Source organism: Xiphophorus couchianus, chromosome 19, assembly GCF_001444195.1.
Source record: "Xiphophorus couchianus chromosome 19, X_couchianus-1.0, whole genome shotgun sequence".
NCBI classification, from domain to species: Eukaryota; Metazoa; Chordata; class Actinopteri; order Cyprinodontiformes; family Poeciliidae; genus Xiphophorus; species Xiphophorus couchianus.
In genome coordinates this window covers 8,625,069-8,639,506 of record NC_040246.1, presented here as the reverse complement: position 1 = coordinate 8,639,506, position 14,438 = coordinate 8,625,069, and the positions used below count along the sequence as shown (strand labels likewise).

General features: G+C 36.8%; 1 protein-coding gene and 1 long non-coding RNA gene across 7 annotated transcripts in view; one reads left to right on the top strand and one right to left on the bottom strand.

The window, feature by feature from the left end:
* cdin1 (CDAN1 interacting nuclease 1) overlaps positions 1-11,663 on the bottom strand; it is a 66,283-nt gene extending 54,620 nt beyond the window's left edge. For 3 of the 5 annotated variants that reach the window (XM_028001248.1, XM_028001251.1, XM_028001250.1), the window contains exons 1-2: positions 11,555-11,638; positions 11,182-11,297 (exon numbers count right to left, since the gene is read on the bottom strand). In XM_028001248.1, coding sequence (XP_027857049.1) covers positions 11,182-11,282 — 101 coding nt within the window. In that variant the 5' untranslated portion in view covers positions 11,283-11,297; positions 11,555-11,638. Of the gene's footprint in view, positions 1-11,181; positions 11,298-11,554 lie in introns of all 5 variants that reach the window. The other 2 variants (XM_028001249.1, XM_028001252.1) reach the window with 1 other exon arrangement.
* Positions 11,664-13,103: 1,440 nt separating this feature from the next.
* The window catches only part of LOC114134561 (uncharacterized), a 43,064-nt gene continuing 41,729 nt past the window's right edge, over positions 13,104-14,438 (top strand). Inside the window, exons 1-2 of one of the 2 annotated variants that reach the window (XR_003593405.1) lie at positions 13,104-13,268; positions 13,477-13,607. This is a non-coding gene — a long non-coding RNA (uncharacterized LOC114134561). Of the gene's footprint in view, positions 13,269-13,476; positions 13,975-14,438 lie in introns of those variants that run through there. The other variant, XR_003593406.1, reaches the window with a different exon arrangement.

Here is a 14,438-nt window from a genome sequence, read left to right as displayed (position 1 = left end):
ATATCTGTTCTAAAAACAATGAACATTTTTTAAACATCAAATTCTTTTGACAAAAAAAAGAAAAAAAGAAAACATTGGTTCACAGGTGGTCAAAAGAACCAAAAGCATTGTGCTATAACATAGAAATGCTGTGATGAAAATTTTCCGTTTTCTGTTTTGAAACCATTACTTTTCAAAATCTTAACATACCTTGATACAATCAAGGTATGTTGCAGGAAAAATAAATAAACTAAACCCCAGTGAAGTTAAATTGAGTGTTTCCTCAATTTGACAAACATTCTGATTTGTTCACCTCCTTTCATTATAACTAAAGATTGTTGCATAAAAAATAGCTACTCAAGTCCAAAGTGCAGCAGCTCTAAAATGTATATATATATATATATATATATATATATATGCCTGTGTGTGTGTGTGTAAAGGGACATTAACTGTTCTTAATATCCATGAAATATTAAGAGCAGTTATATATATATATTAATATTAAGAGCAGTTATAATATATATATATAACTGCTCTTAATATTAATATAATATATTAATTATTGTAATTATTATAATTAATTAATATATATATCAATTTAAACTCTGGTAAAATTAAGGCTTTTGAGTCCTAAAACGTAAGATGATGCTAAATGATTTCCAAACGTTTTTCCCGATTAATTTAAAAAATATCCTATATAATTTTCAGGTGAAGTAATTCATTAGATTTTTGAGATAATGAAAAATAAAATCCCTTTAAATCTTAACCTTTCTAGAAGACACATAGAGGTTTTAGTTAAAAACTGACAAGACGTGTAATTTCATTCTCCTTTAAAAAAAATAAAAAATATCAGAGTAAAGAAAAAAAACTAACCACATGATGCTGCCACCTCCATGTTTTCCTGATTTGGTGATGCACATAACATTGAGCTAAAAGTTTCAGTTTTATTTTGAGAGATTCTCCCATGAGGTTTAGGGACATTTTAACCAGGCCAGGATGTTTATTTTTATATTTATTTTAGAAAAATAAATATCATGCAACCCTACGCCTTTCTTCAAACACAGAAATTACAGCAGATTGTTGTTGCATGCTGAACACATGCTAGAAATTGCTGCAGTTCTTTCAGTGTTACAGTCAACTTTCTGGAAGTCTCAAGCTTCCTCACTGTTCATTTTTTATCCGTTATGAAAAAAGGCCCGCTTTTTTACGTCCTGGTTCCGTGGGGGTACACATTAATGAAGCAAGGTTATTACACTTTGCTCAGATTTTATTTGATCTTTTTCATGTTTTAGTTTAACCATTTTTCAAGAATGTTGTTTAGTTTGTTCTTTACTGTTTAAGTCTCAAAAAACTGAATTTTTTTACCAGTGGTGCATGCACTTGAGAGGCACAGTTTGTTATCTTCAAATTAAGATACTACAAGAACTTCAGGTGCACATGGCACGAAAAATCTCTTGAGGAATAGAAGACAATATTATTTCAGAATTTGTTTAAAATATTTCTTATGGCAACACTTCATCAAATTCATTTCTAAAATCATATCCTGACAATAAAAAGAACAAATGAAAATTGACATTATGAACCCTCTCTCTACCTTGTTAAGTAATAAAGCAGACAGAAAAGGTTTTAAAAAGTCTGCGACTTGCAGCGCATCCTCCCACTAAAATATATTTTCAAGAAGGAAAATTTAAGATATAATGTGAACTTGGGAGAACAGAAGGTTGGTAGACAGAAGAGCAGTTAGGGAATCATTCACTTTCAACCTAATTACCCATCCTTACAACAGAAGACAGCATTAATATGCACTGGCACCAGAAATAGTGAAGCTGCAGATTAAATTAAAAACAATTAGGGAATTTCACTTTGTCATTGATCCAGTGTGGATCTCTGGTCAGTGCTCCAGGCTCTCTTAAGCTACAACATCCACTAGTGAATCTGAAAAATTCCAAATTAAAGCGATAGCTAAGTTGTATTTTCCTCTGCAATCACAGTGTAATAGACTCGCAAGCATAACAGGAGAAAAAAAATAAATAAAAACACTGAAAAGCCTTGAAAATCCCATCAAGCTAATTAATAGGAGATGAGGAAAATTCAAGCCATCAATTATATTCAGAATCTTCCTATTTACAAATAATTAATTATAAACAATAGCTGTAATTTGGGTAATGAAAGCCACCTGGCTAATGGCATTGGTATCATATGCTGTGACAGTACTTAGCATTTGGTGGATCTGCATGCAGGGAGTGTGATACGGAGCAGCTCTTCAGGGCATGCAACTGTCTAATTGAAGCATTGTACATATTTTTTAAAATGGCACTGAAACTATTTTCAGAAGGCATAAACATGGATGAAAAGGTTAACTTATATAAAATAAAAAAAAATCTTATTTAACATTATTTGCTTTACTCATCTCCACATCTACATCACAGGAAAGGATGAGCATTTTTTTTAAATTATAGTACAGCTTTAATAAGCATTTAGGAGTCTCATTCAAAAAGTCCATCAAGCACTTACTTGCTTATAGATTGATATTTTATAAAGTGAAAACCAGCTTTATTGGGGTTAAAAAAACCGTAAATATGCAAATGCTACTAATTACACATGCTGACAGGCAAAATGCTAACATCTGTTTCTCAGCAAAGTCGACAATCAGTAGCAGTGAAAAAAAATGTTGGCAAAAAAAAAAAATCTTTATGGATTAATGTATAACTGGGATATATTTTGACAAGAAACGACCACAAATCTCAGTGTGCTCCAAAGCTCCAAACAAATACTTGCACAATAGTCATGCTTGTTTACACTTCAAGTTAGTTTTACATTTTGTTTTTGTAAAACAAATGTAAATTAGCCTGTGGATGAAAAAGGATTCAAAAATGACAGCAGATGTGCTTTTTGAACTCTTTAGTAGCTCATTTCCCTCCAGCCCCCCAAAGCATTCCTGAAGGAATAAAGAAATATCAACAAAAGACATTACATTTATTGGCAGTCAATACAATATAGATTTACTTTAGGTTTTTGCACATTTTTCCCCAGCAAGGAAAAAACTTTCCCTCCAACAATAGCTTCGAGTATTGTTTCTAATAATCCCCCCAGCCCCCAGCCTCGTTTATCATCTTTCTGCAGAAAGTTATACAAACCTAAAGTCCTGTAGGGGACAAAGGACAAAAACAGTTTAAACACAGCTAGACAGAAGCATCTAATTGGCAAAAAAAATAAAAAATAAAAAAATAAAACACCCACCCAACCCAGAACTCTTCACTTCATTACGATCTTTAAAAATTCTGTCTGCTTCGGTGTCTGAGATGTCAGAGTTGCTTAGTAATGGTAGTACAAAGAACGAAAAACATCCCCACAATCACCACTGTAATTGTGATACCAAATGAAAGCTGCAGATATTCACAGCTCTTTCTGCGAGAAACATGTTAAATGTATTAGGGTTTGAAATTGTTGCCATAATGCGATTGCTGTCAATGCTACTCCTGCAAACTGGGGTGGGTGTCTGTATTATCCATCAAGTCGACTTGCTTGACACTTGCAAACCATTGCAAGTGTCCAATGGTCTGGCAAAGACGACTACGCTGGCCAACCTCCTTTATTCTCTTTTAGCATATTAGCAGAACTTCTACAGTTCTGTGCAATTTATTATATTTTCTCACACAACTAAAATTCATCTGGTAGAAGAACCTCACCACTTGTGTGAAAATGTCTGATTTAAAAATCTGATTTTCCTGAATGATTGATCTATTTTGAGGATTTGGAATGAGAACTGCAAAGTTAAAGTGCTCAACATATTGTATATGCTGATATTACTTAAAGTTCACATTTCTCAGGTAAAAATTTAGCCTCTCTAAATCCTTTCATCACAATTTTCTTACTTTAACAATAGGGTCCCCATTATCTCTGCAAACCACATCACATTTGACGAGAAGCTGCTTATCCCATTGTTTTCAGTCCAAGAGCCAAAAAAGCTTTACAATCTTTACGGTGTGCTTAGACAACATCCCAACGATATGAGAAGGAAGTGGCTGTTCCTGAACTTCCTAATCAAGTAATTGATTGCATCTATTATTCATGACCTCCTTAGCCTGACATGAAGTTGTAAACTCAGCACAGCTTCTCTCCTTTCTACATCTCTCCTCTTTGCTTACACTTCATCCTTTCCTCCACCCTTCCAACGCTCATCTACCTACGTAAGGCTTTCGAATTAGTTTGCCAGCCTCTCAGTCTTCAAGGCTTGTACCCCCAAGCCCCAACTGCCAGGTTGTGTTTTGTTCAACGTGAGCAGTCAGAAGTGTAGGGGCCACGCACTGCAAGCTGTAGAGTCTGGCCCCTGCAGGCTCTGCACTTGATCAGTGTCTGGGTAATGTTGTCGCCACTTCCAGCCAGCAAAATAGCGGTGCGTTTCTACCTTTGTGAAAATTTAAAAAGTAGAAGAAAGAAATAAATCGATTCATGAGCAAGCAAAATTATATGGTGTTTAAAATATTATAGCCTTATTTTCTGGAATGATTAATAAGTTTCAAGTGAGTGAATGAAATGTAAAGATTTACATCCATTGTTGTGGAGATTGTAAGAAAAAAAGTCGCACACGAATGTGATTGAATAAAGACAATTATAAAGATTCAATCAATTGGTCAGTGAGAAAAAAAGGTCATATTTCTGACAAGTGATCTGCGAGTCATAGATAAAGAATAAAAAACTGGCAATTTAAACATCAAAGAAAACCAAAAATGTCTGCAGTCAAGAAAATTTGAAAGGTTCTCTACTAGTTTTTCAGACATGGTTGAGAACCTGGATAATTTACAGAAAGTGCTTATAGGTAATGTGAACAAAAACATTTAAAACTGAAACTGCTTCATCAACTTCTACTTTTTAAGGGACTCTTTTTTTCAGAGCTATAAAGGTTTTTTTCCCATAAAATATGGATAATCTATTGGATTTAAAACTACTATCAAAAAAGAATAGAAAAGAAATACCCCTTAATGTTCCACAGTGGGAAAAATCAAGTGCTACAGATAAGAGTCTGGATCTTGCAGCACATTTTTTTTCTCTTTTAGGTGTTATGAAAATAATATTTAGAAAAATCAATCAAAAATCTAAATCAGTAAGAAACAGCTGGAGGAAAAGTTTTAATTGGTATTGACCAGGTATACTGATCGGTGCATCTCCAGTCAAAATTACACGTTTTATCCGGAAAACATGTAATCACGATAGTATTAATATTGTCATTTCAATAGACAGGAATTAAGTTTTTTCATATTCTTTCACTACACTCTCCACACCACTCTTCATTGAAAAATGTACACCAAGTGAGGGCATAAAGAGCCGAAAAAGCCTGTCCAGGAGGCCACATGTATTACTGATATCCAGGATTTGCATGCACTTTAAATACATCTGACATAATATTTCTCCTAAGCACTCCTTTGCAATTGTCATACTGCAACATTAAAATGTTCAAGTTCAAGTCGAAATGATGGGATATACATTCCAGGGTTCTCTTCAGGTTTTAAATTAAACTGATTATGTATAAGTCTTGTGAATTTAACAAACTCTGGTGGTTACTAAATCCTCAGATTCGATATGCATGTAAAAGGCATGAGACGTAATCAAAGATCAGAAACTCTGATTTTCACTTTGTCTCTGAACAATAATTGGCCATCGGTCTTTAACAGAAAAAATGTCCTCTTGTTGTATTTGTAATGTTTTCCCATTCAATCGAAGATCAAACAGCACTTTTTTTCTGTTTTTTAGTTAAAATGTAAAAAATAATAATTAGCAAGTCATACCTCAAAGAAAACGAAAAATCAGTATTAACATGGAGAAGCCTGATCAGCATGTCTCCAGACTGTATCACAAATTATGCCATCCAGACTTTTGTCAGGATTTATAGTAAACTAGATATGTAAAGATCTTGCCAGATTAACATACCACCCCTTTTACTATACCTACAGATTGAGCCTGAATGAAATAGACAAAGAAATTCTACTTCCATTCAAAATAACCAAGTAACTAAGCTCTTCTATAGCTGCGATATTACCATCAAAACAGTGTCTGCAGCCAAGAAATCAACATATCAATGGCACATGCCAAAACAACCCTGCCCCGCACTTTCCCTCCAAAGATCATGGCAGATAAACCCCGAATCAGGGAGAAATTAACAAATGCTTGACATTTGCTCAACATCCATTATTCTGACACTTCTTCAGAATTTCAAAAGGCTGAACGCATGCTTAATCAACATTCATATTCCCAGAGCGAGCTCCAGCACCATATTGCAGCCCGCCTCAGTGCTGATGAAAACGGCACATTAGGGCCCGATTCGAAAAGCGTTCAGGGCCTCCTCACCGGGGAACTGTGTGTAAATGTGTGTATGAGAGCAAGAACGTTTGGAGGGGAGGGATGCTTCACACTTTACTGTTTAAGCCTTTTCCAAAAACAGAGAGATATGCAATGTTTTTCACTTCTGTTACCGTGAAAGGAAAATTTAAAAAGGTGTTTGTTCGTGAATGCGAGTGCTTGTGTGCGGAGGCGGGGGGGGAGGGGGTGGTAATCATTACATCCAAATTCATTCATAATAGCACAGAAGGACACAGAGGACTCTCACTTACCCTCCCTCTCCATCTTAGCCTCCTTGCACTGACTCTCTCTGGGGACAAGTGGTGGAAGGACTGGGGGTCCCCTCTGGACCTGAGGGAAGTCAGGCAAAGCCTCAGAGGGAGGCTCATCATTTCCAATTCTAATATGAGGACCTGATGGGACTGATGTCACAGCACTGCGTTCACCGGCCTGCTGCCTAGCCACAGTCCAGAAACTAGACAGGACATCAGGGATGGCTACGAGGAGGGCAGGAAAGACGGAGTGAGAACGGGAGGGGTTGATATTTGCATGCCCCACCATTGTGAGTGGGGGTAAAAAGTGACAGCACCGTGTCCAATTGTTTTCCCCTCAGAGCAGCTCGGCCCCAGCAAGAGAGGCCGGGCTGACAGATGACTCCCAACATCTGTGTTATGCAGCCGTTACAGATGAGGGACTCCACATTGCAGTCGTCCTCTCTCTGTCTGTCTATGGGACACTCCCTCTCTCCTCCCACTATTGCTTTTCAGGGAAGAGCTAAAAGACTGGCAGACCATCCATGGAAATTACTTTGAAATGGTCTATAACAATCATCTTGTTCAAAGTTTAAATTTTCTTCCCTTTGAGCCTCCAATCAAAAGCAATGACTGTGAAATGGGTTTGAACTCAACTTGAGCATAATAATAAGAACTGTTATTATTATTCTTTTATGCCAAGGAACACTTCACTAGATTTATTTCAATAAAAAAAATCCAATTAAGAGTTACATTTTTCAAACAAAATAAATGTATAGATGGCAACATCTCAAATACAAAGATGTTATACAGCACTCCATTTAAACAGTACTCCATTTGAGTTGCAAGTGGAAAGTACACAGAAGTTAATTCTAACAGAGTAACATTGGTGCACATTTTTAGGCTTTAACAAGATCCCAGTTACATCAAAGTTTTAAAAACTTGCTCTATAACTTTGTTTTTACAGCTGAAATTACTTTTACACTCGTTGCTGCATATAGCTAGTTGGCTAGATGCAAAGAGGCTACTGCATCTTCTCCATCGTCAAAATACAATGAAACTTAGTTGTTAATGTAGGTAATATAATATATTGTCATAGCAGCAGTTAAAAATACTACTGCTGCCTTGTTTCAAATAAATGCAATGACATCATGTTAAGCTGTTATAAAGAGTTATGTTAATCAGACTAATTTATGTCTATTGATGCAAAAAACATCTGTATCTGAAAGATATAAAACCCTGCAACTACATAGGATATGACGGCTAAATTATGATATTATTTCTCACCAACAAAAAACACCTTAACTGATTGGATACATTTTTCTCCTAGTCTTTAATTTAATCATACAGTAATCATCACATCCTTTCAATTCTGGCTTGCCAGTGAGAGACAATAATGCAATCCTAATAAGAAACAAACAATTTGCTATTACTATTATTTCTTACACTGCATTATCACAACATTTTTTGTATTGCAAATCACTGATTGCCAGGATTTAATGCCTTAATACCTGCCCACTATAACCAAACTATTCTTTTGCCCATCATTTTATTGCAGGGTTGTCCACAACAAACCGCCAGCCCCCTTTTTCCCTCCTCCCCCCGGCCAATATTTACGCAGTGGCAGGGCTCCCACACGGTCCGAAGGGACAGGAGGGGGTGTGGGGCGCGGGGCGGCTGACTGCTGTGCCTGAGCGCATGCTAAGAGATGATGGATGGCCTAGTCGATATGTTGTGTCTTAAGAGCCTGATTTCCTGCCAGTCCAATCACTAACCCTCCAGAGCCCGGCTCAGCTGATTGGACAACCAGAATAATTTCGCAGGCTGTGAAAACACTGCTGCCGTGCCTGTCTGTCAGGCCCGGTGACGAGACTCAGGGATTTTACAGAGCAAGGGCCTCCCAAGGATTGGTTATGGTGAACGAAATAATAACAATAACCAGCAAGACTAAACAAAGAGGCAAGCACCTCTGGGAGAAAAAGATTGTGCAGAATTATTGTAGCCAAAATTGTCCAATATTTTCCTTTCATCATTACACCAGAAGCAATGCTGTTATATATTTTAAAAAAAAGGTATTTGGACAGTTTAATGGCTCAGGAAATAAAATTAAAAAGCAGAAAAACAATACTCTCCAACTGTTGTTGCCTAAACAAGCACAATGCTGCATGCACTTTATACACATGACATTCTGTAAAATGCTGACAGAGAGGGAACAAAGGCAGAGTGAAGCTGCGCCGAATCCCCTTTGGGGAGCTGATACTTTCTTCTAGATTGGTGATTAGGAGACAATGGAAGTAGGAAGTTCCAAATACATGCGACTTTGTAAGTGACCTCGACGGGATCAGCCGTGGTGTCCTGGTGGCCTTGGGGGATTACACATGTTACATTCAATAAAGTGAGGGCCCTCAGTGTCAAGGAGAAAGGCAAACACAACCATTAACCTCTCTCTTCGATTTCTGGATGCACAAGCGCTGCATGGCAAAGCACTGTCTAATGGTAGGGCGGAAGCTAAAGCAGAAACCTGTATGGAATTAAGCAGTGATCATAGAGACTACATTTAATGAGATTATAAATGTTTAAAAGGTCTAAATTAGACATATAAAAGGGTGTGTAAACAAAATACAGACATGCAGCATGATCTCACACAAAAAAAATGAATCCAACCTTTAACCCGAGTACATTTATTCAGTCAGAATAAATTTGCAAGAGAAAAAAAAAATTCTTTGCATAATTATTGGTCCCCCTGCTGTCAATGATGCAACTCCCCTCTAGGGTAGGACAACACCTCCTTTTCTATACAATTTCACAAGGTTGGAGCAAACAGATCTTTGATCGTTCCTCTTTACACAATCACATAATCTCCTTCTCTTCAGCTCTCCTAACAGATTTTCTAGAGGATTTTCACCATAATTTACAGTGCACATGAGATGTTTTATTCACATGTTTATCTTTTTTGCCCATTGCAAACCTACATAAAATATATGACTAAATCACACAGTTCCAGTGAAAGGCCCAATCAATTGGCAAGTAGATAGTATGTTATGGCAGTCTTTATGGCTAAATTACACTGAGGAAAATGGTTGGTGACCAGAGTTGGCCAGGAATTGTTTTTTATTTAGAAGAGATACGGGAAATGGGAAGATAATTCATGTTCTAAACTATAGCATGGAAAAGGGATATGATTACATTTAAATCAAACTTCGTCATACTCATTTTAAGGCTCACCGTCACCAAACAAGTAGTGTATTTGCATGTATTTGAGTAGGTATATTTGGTAATAGTGTCCTGTATTTACACTTAGGAAATATGAAAGTTTTATTTTTAATATATTTTGTTGGTGAAATGTCTGTCTGAAATAAACCGTTATCATCGTCATAATATGTAGCTATACGAGCTCCAACTCCATGCAAGCCAGATCTCAAAAGTCTGATCTTGTTCCAATCCTTAAACATACTAAGCATTCAGGTCACAATACACTGTGTGGATGTTTTTACTCAAGTGAGATGTGGCATATTTAACCATTATCTTTAAGGTTTTTAAAAATTAAAGTTGAGAAGAGATCAAGGAAAGTGTTAAAACTTAAACTGCACTATTATTAGAATATGCCAAGACAAATCTGCATTTTATCCAAGGCAAGAGAGAGTGATATGTTCTGCAGATAACAGGAAGGCTTTCATAGCACAGCAAAGTTTTTCTGTCTTTAGAGATTTCTGTGAAATACTGGTGTATTTTTTCTGTGCTTGTAGGCTGATAACAGTTCCCAGCTAGAAATTCAGCAAAAAGAGTTTAAACACAGAACAATCAGTGACAGAAATGCCTGCAGTATCTATGAAGTGATGGGAAAATTGCATGTACAAACTACTTCTGACTAATTCTGTCATAGAGTACTGTACAACCTCTATTTGTGAACATGTTCCTTTAGAATTTAAACCCATAAAATGCAAAGAAATAAATTGTTTTTGGGCTTTATTTTTCAAATTGTAGTCATAACGACAACAGTTAATACATTTCTGTTTTTTGAAGACTTGAAGTTAGAAAAACTAAAAATGATAATTGTGAAGTGGTCAACTACAAGTGACCCAAGGAAATTCTTCTTTAGGTTTCATACAGTCTTGATCTGACCCTAGACTAAGATGCTGCTCTGTGTTGTTTACCTACCAGTGAGCTTTGCTGATTTTGTATTTTTATTAAAGCCTTTAACATCATGTTGTTTATCTATTCTAGATCCCCTGAGTCTTGTCGTTTCTATAGTTGCTTATAAACTAAAAGCTTATAAGAAACTAACTAAAGTTCCTAAAAACTCTGTTGAACTTTTAAAATGCGATAAAAACATTTACAAAGGCAATGCTCCAGCTAACATGATTTCTCCCTAATAAATGTACTCAAATTAAAGACTGGGCTATACAGTGTGAGAGAAAGCTCCTGCAACAAACTATACATTGGATTTATGAATTATTTACACATCTGTCAGGGCTGTCAATCGATTTGACTGTTTCGTCAATGTGTAAAGGTATGTGGTTTTAATTATTATCACTAATTGTGTGTCAAAGGAAATACAAAAGCAATAAGCTGCTAAAAGAAAAAAATATGAAATATAGCGTAGCGTGTAACTCACTGAAGAAATCTGTCTTTCAGCATCTTCATACATTGCCGAGTAGGTCTCAGCTGTTCAGTCCACCTCGCTATCTCTTTATACTCTGCACGGGACAGCCTCATCCTTCGGCTTCTACCCTATGTATAAACACAAAGAACAGAGAAATTAAGATTTATTCAGTCGGGAGCCTGGTGCTAGGAGGAAAACAGACACCTGTCAGACCCAGCTGAGCTGCTAACCGCAGTTAGCCTCATATTTACGTCACGCATCAAAGTAAATGCCTCCAACAGACATTTCCTGCCATCTGTGTAGAGTTATCACGCTTCTCATGAATACGGCATGCAAGAAACAAAACAATCCATGCGGTTTAGTACCATGTAAAGTGTTTATTTACCCTCAATTCCTGCTGCCTGGGGACAACCTCGAATAGCTTCTTCCCGCTAGGAAGTTGAAGCAAATGCGTTTTTGTGAAAAGTGAGCTGATTGGCTCATCCGTCCCGGGATCCCAGTAAAAGGCTAGATGATTGGCTACTTCACAGTACAGGGCGGTGTAAATCTTCATCTATTCAGTGTCTCTCTGCAGTTGCATTCGTGCCTTGCACAAGTATGGAAGCCCATTTCGATATAAAAGTGCTGTCTCACGTCACTTACCAAGTATATTGTAGCCCTGAAGGGCAACAACTCTTGATATTCAATAACTGGAAAGGTAGGTTGTCATGGAGAATTGGAGGAGGCACAGCGATTATTGTAATCTATCAAAAGTTAATCTGCTTCATAGCAAATCAAAACGTTCATACCTGTTCAGGTAAGATTCGGAAATAATTTCACTAATAAATCATTTTAAATTATTTTTATTTTAATCATGCATACATTTCAAAGAGATTTAGGCAGTAAGTATTTCACTTAGGGGAATTTCTCTCACAGAAATAGTGTCCTCATGAAGTGCAATAATGACAACTAAAATTGTACAGTTTGTTCATTTTGTTGTATAAACAGGATGTTCAGCTCATTTGTACTGATTAAACAAACTTATATTTCAAAACATAACATTGGTGCAACAATCTGAATACAATATTCGGTATGTTAAATTAAATATTTCTGAGCAGAAATAGTGAACTACTAAAAGGGGGTCTAGGGATATTATGTAAGATTGACTCCTAAGAACGGTTGTAAACATCATGGAGGAGCATTATGTGCAGAAGGTGGAGAGCTGGAAAGAACAGGAGCTTCTTAAAAAACATGCCGATTTCAATGTATCAAATTGCGAAGTCACATTTATTCTAAGTTATTTTAACTTAAGCTAACATGATTGTACTATAAAATGGCACTATGTAACAGATAACCAGATATTTTTTTTATGCTTTCAATGGCAAATATTAAAACCCTCCAAAATTACTTTTAGTGCTGCTTTTCATTTTCTAAAGCTTTGTGGGCTGTCACCATTCATACTTTTCATCTAACTAGTTATAGCTGCAGTAACTGTTTTAAAAATATGTTTTTACACATAAGTCCTTACTATGTTGTGACCCGTGACAGTACAATATGAGACAGATCATCTTTGAAAATTGGAGCTTCTCTGCTTCCTCCCAGTGATCCCAGTGATCATATGGAGTGCAAATGGCATATCCTACTGCCATTTGCAGAAATGTGTTGCTCCCCGTCAGAAAAAAAGCTAATCAGAGCCAATGGGAAGGTCTTTGTAGTGTCAACCATGCTTGAGTACACCTTCCCTCTACATAGTATGTACAAGCTCAAGATTGCCGGTTTGCTACATCTTCCAATGGCAGAGAAACAGCCTAACATTGCTGGAAAACAGTTTATCTGCCGTCATCGGTGGCTATTGTAACCCATGTTAAAATCTGACATAAATAGGAATAAATAGTTGCTTAAAAGTCAGTAGACAGAAAATAACGTCGCTGTTCCTTTAAGGAACCAACCGACGCCTGGGTGACGCTGCAGTACGCAGACCTGAGGGAGAGAGCAGAGGAGGAGGAGGGAAAGAGCGGTGATTAATTAACAGGAAAAGTTAATATTATAGTAAAAAAAACATAATTTACCTGGTCGGGAACTGACGGGGGTTTTATGAAAACTAAGTTACATCGGTTTTGGTGAGTTTTGTGTTTATTTTTCTGCATTTTCATTGTGTTGTACTTTTTCTTTTGGCGGAGAGCTAACGCTAAAAATGTAGCTGGTGACGAAGAAATGCTCCGTCATAAACTGTTATCCGGTTAATATATTGGGTTAATGAAGAAGAATTTATTTGTATAATTTGAGGATTTAAAAAGAGTTTTATTGTGTTTGTGGCCTGTTACACAGGTCAGGTTTTTTGTTCGGTGAACGGCCATGTTTGGCGTGCACATTCACAGACGGGATTCAAGATGGCGAGCCAGACCTAGACCTTCAATTCATCTTCTCCATTGCATCAGGGAGGGACTCTCCCGCGTGAGGTAATCCGCTGCCATGAGCGGTAGGAATATCAGGAACTAGTTCGAACCGAACTGAACAGAACTGAGAACCGATTGAATTATTATCTTTTTGGACTGAATCAAACTGAGCCTTTTCATTGAACTGAGTACCTGGACTTACATTTGGACCTGAACTTGAATTTAAAGTGCCATACTTTGATTTTCATATGTTTATGTCTCTGAATGTGATTTGAGTAATTGTGGTCCACTTTGATTTAATTGTGTTTGAAGGTATTTTCCTCCCTGTAAGAGAAAGGAAAATGAGTTAACTCAGGAGAAAAATAGGTGCAACCTAGGAAAAAGAGACTGGTCTAATTAACTCAAATTAGTCTGATTAAAATAACCTAGGTGAACTCAAGAGCAAAAAGAAAGAGTGATATACTTTCTTTTTTTTCGTTTTTATTTTTTTTCCCTTTTCCTCCACATTTATATTTACCTCATTATTAAGAATTTGCAGGGTATTTTTGGTTTCATGTATTGTATTTTATGTGTGTTTTGCATTCAGTAAATTGCCGGCCTTTTTCACTTAAAGCAGCGGTCTCTGGTGTTATTATTCTTGCTCCCCACTCCTTAGAGCCTAGAATTGGTTCAGTGGCACAGTTAGTGGTGTGATACCGGTGCTACACTATGCTTTGTAGTCTTTGTGTTTATGGCAGGCTCCCCTTTGGAGGAGGAGCTGCATCACAGGAGAGAGCAAGAGCAAAGGAAGCACATATCTGAGCATGATTGACAGTGCTAAAACCTTTCTCCTGACTCTGATTGGTTAATTCTGACTGAGTGTGTTGTATTTTTGCAGATGGCAGTAAGACCACA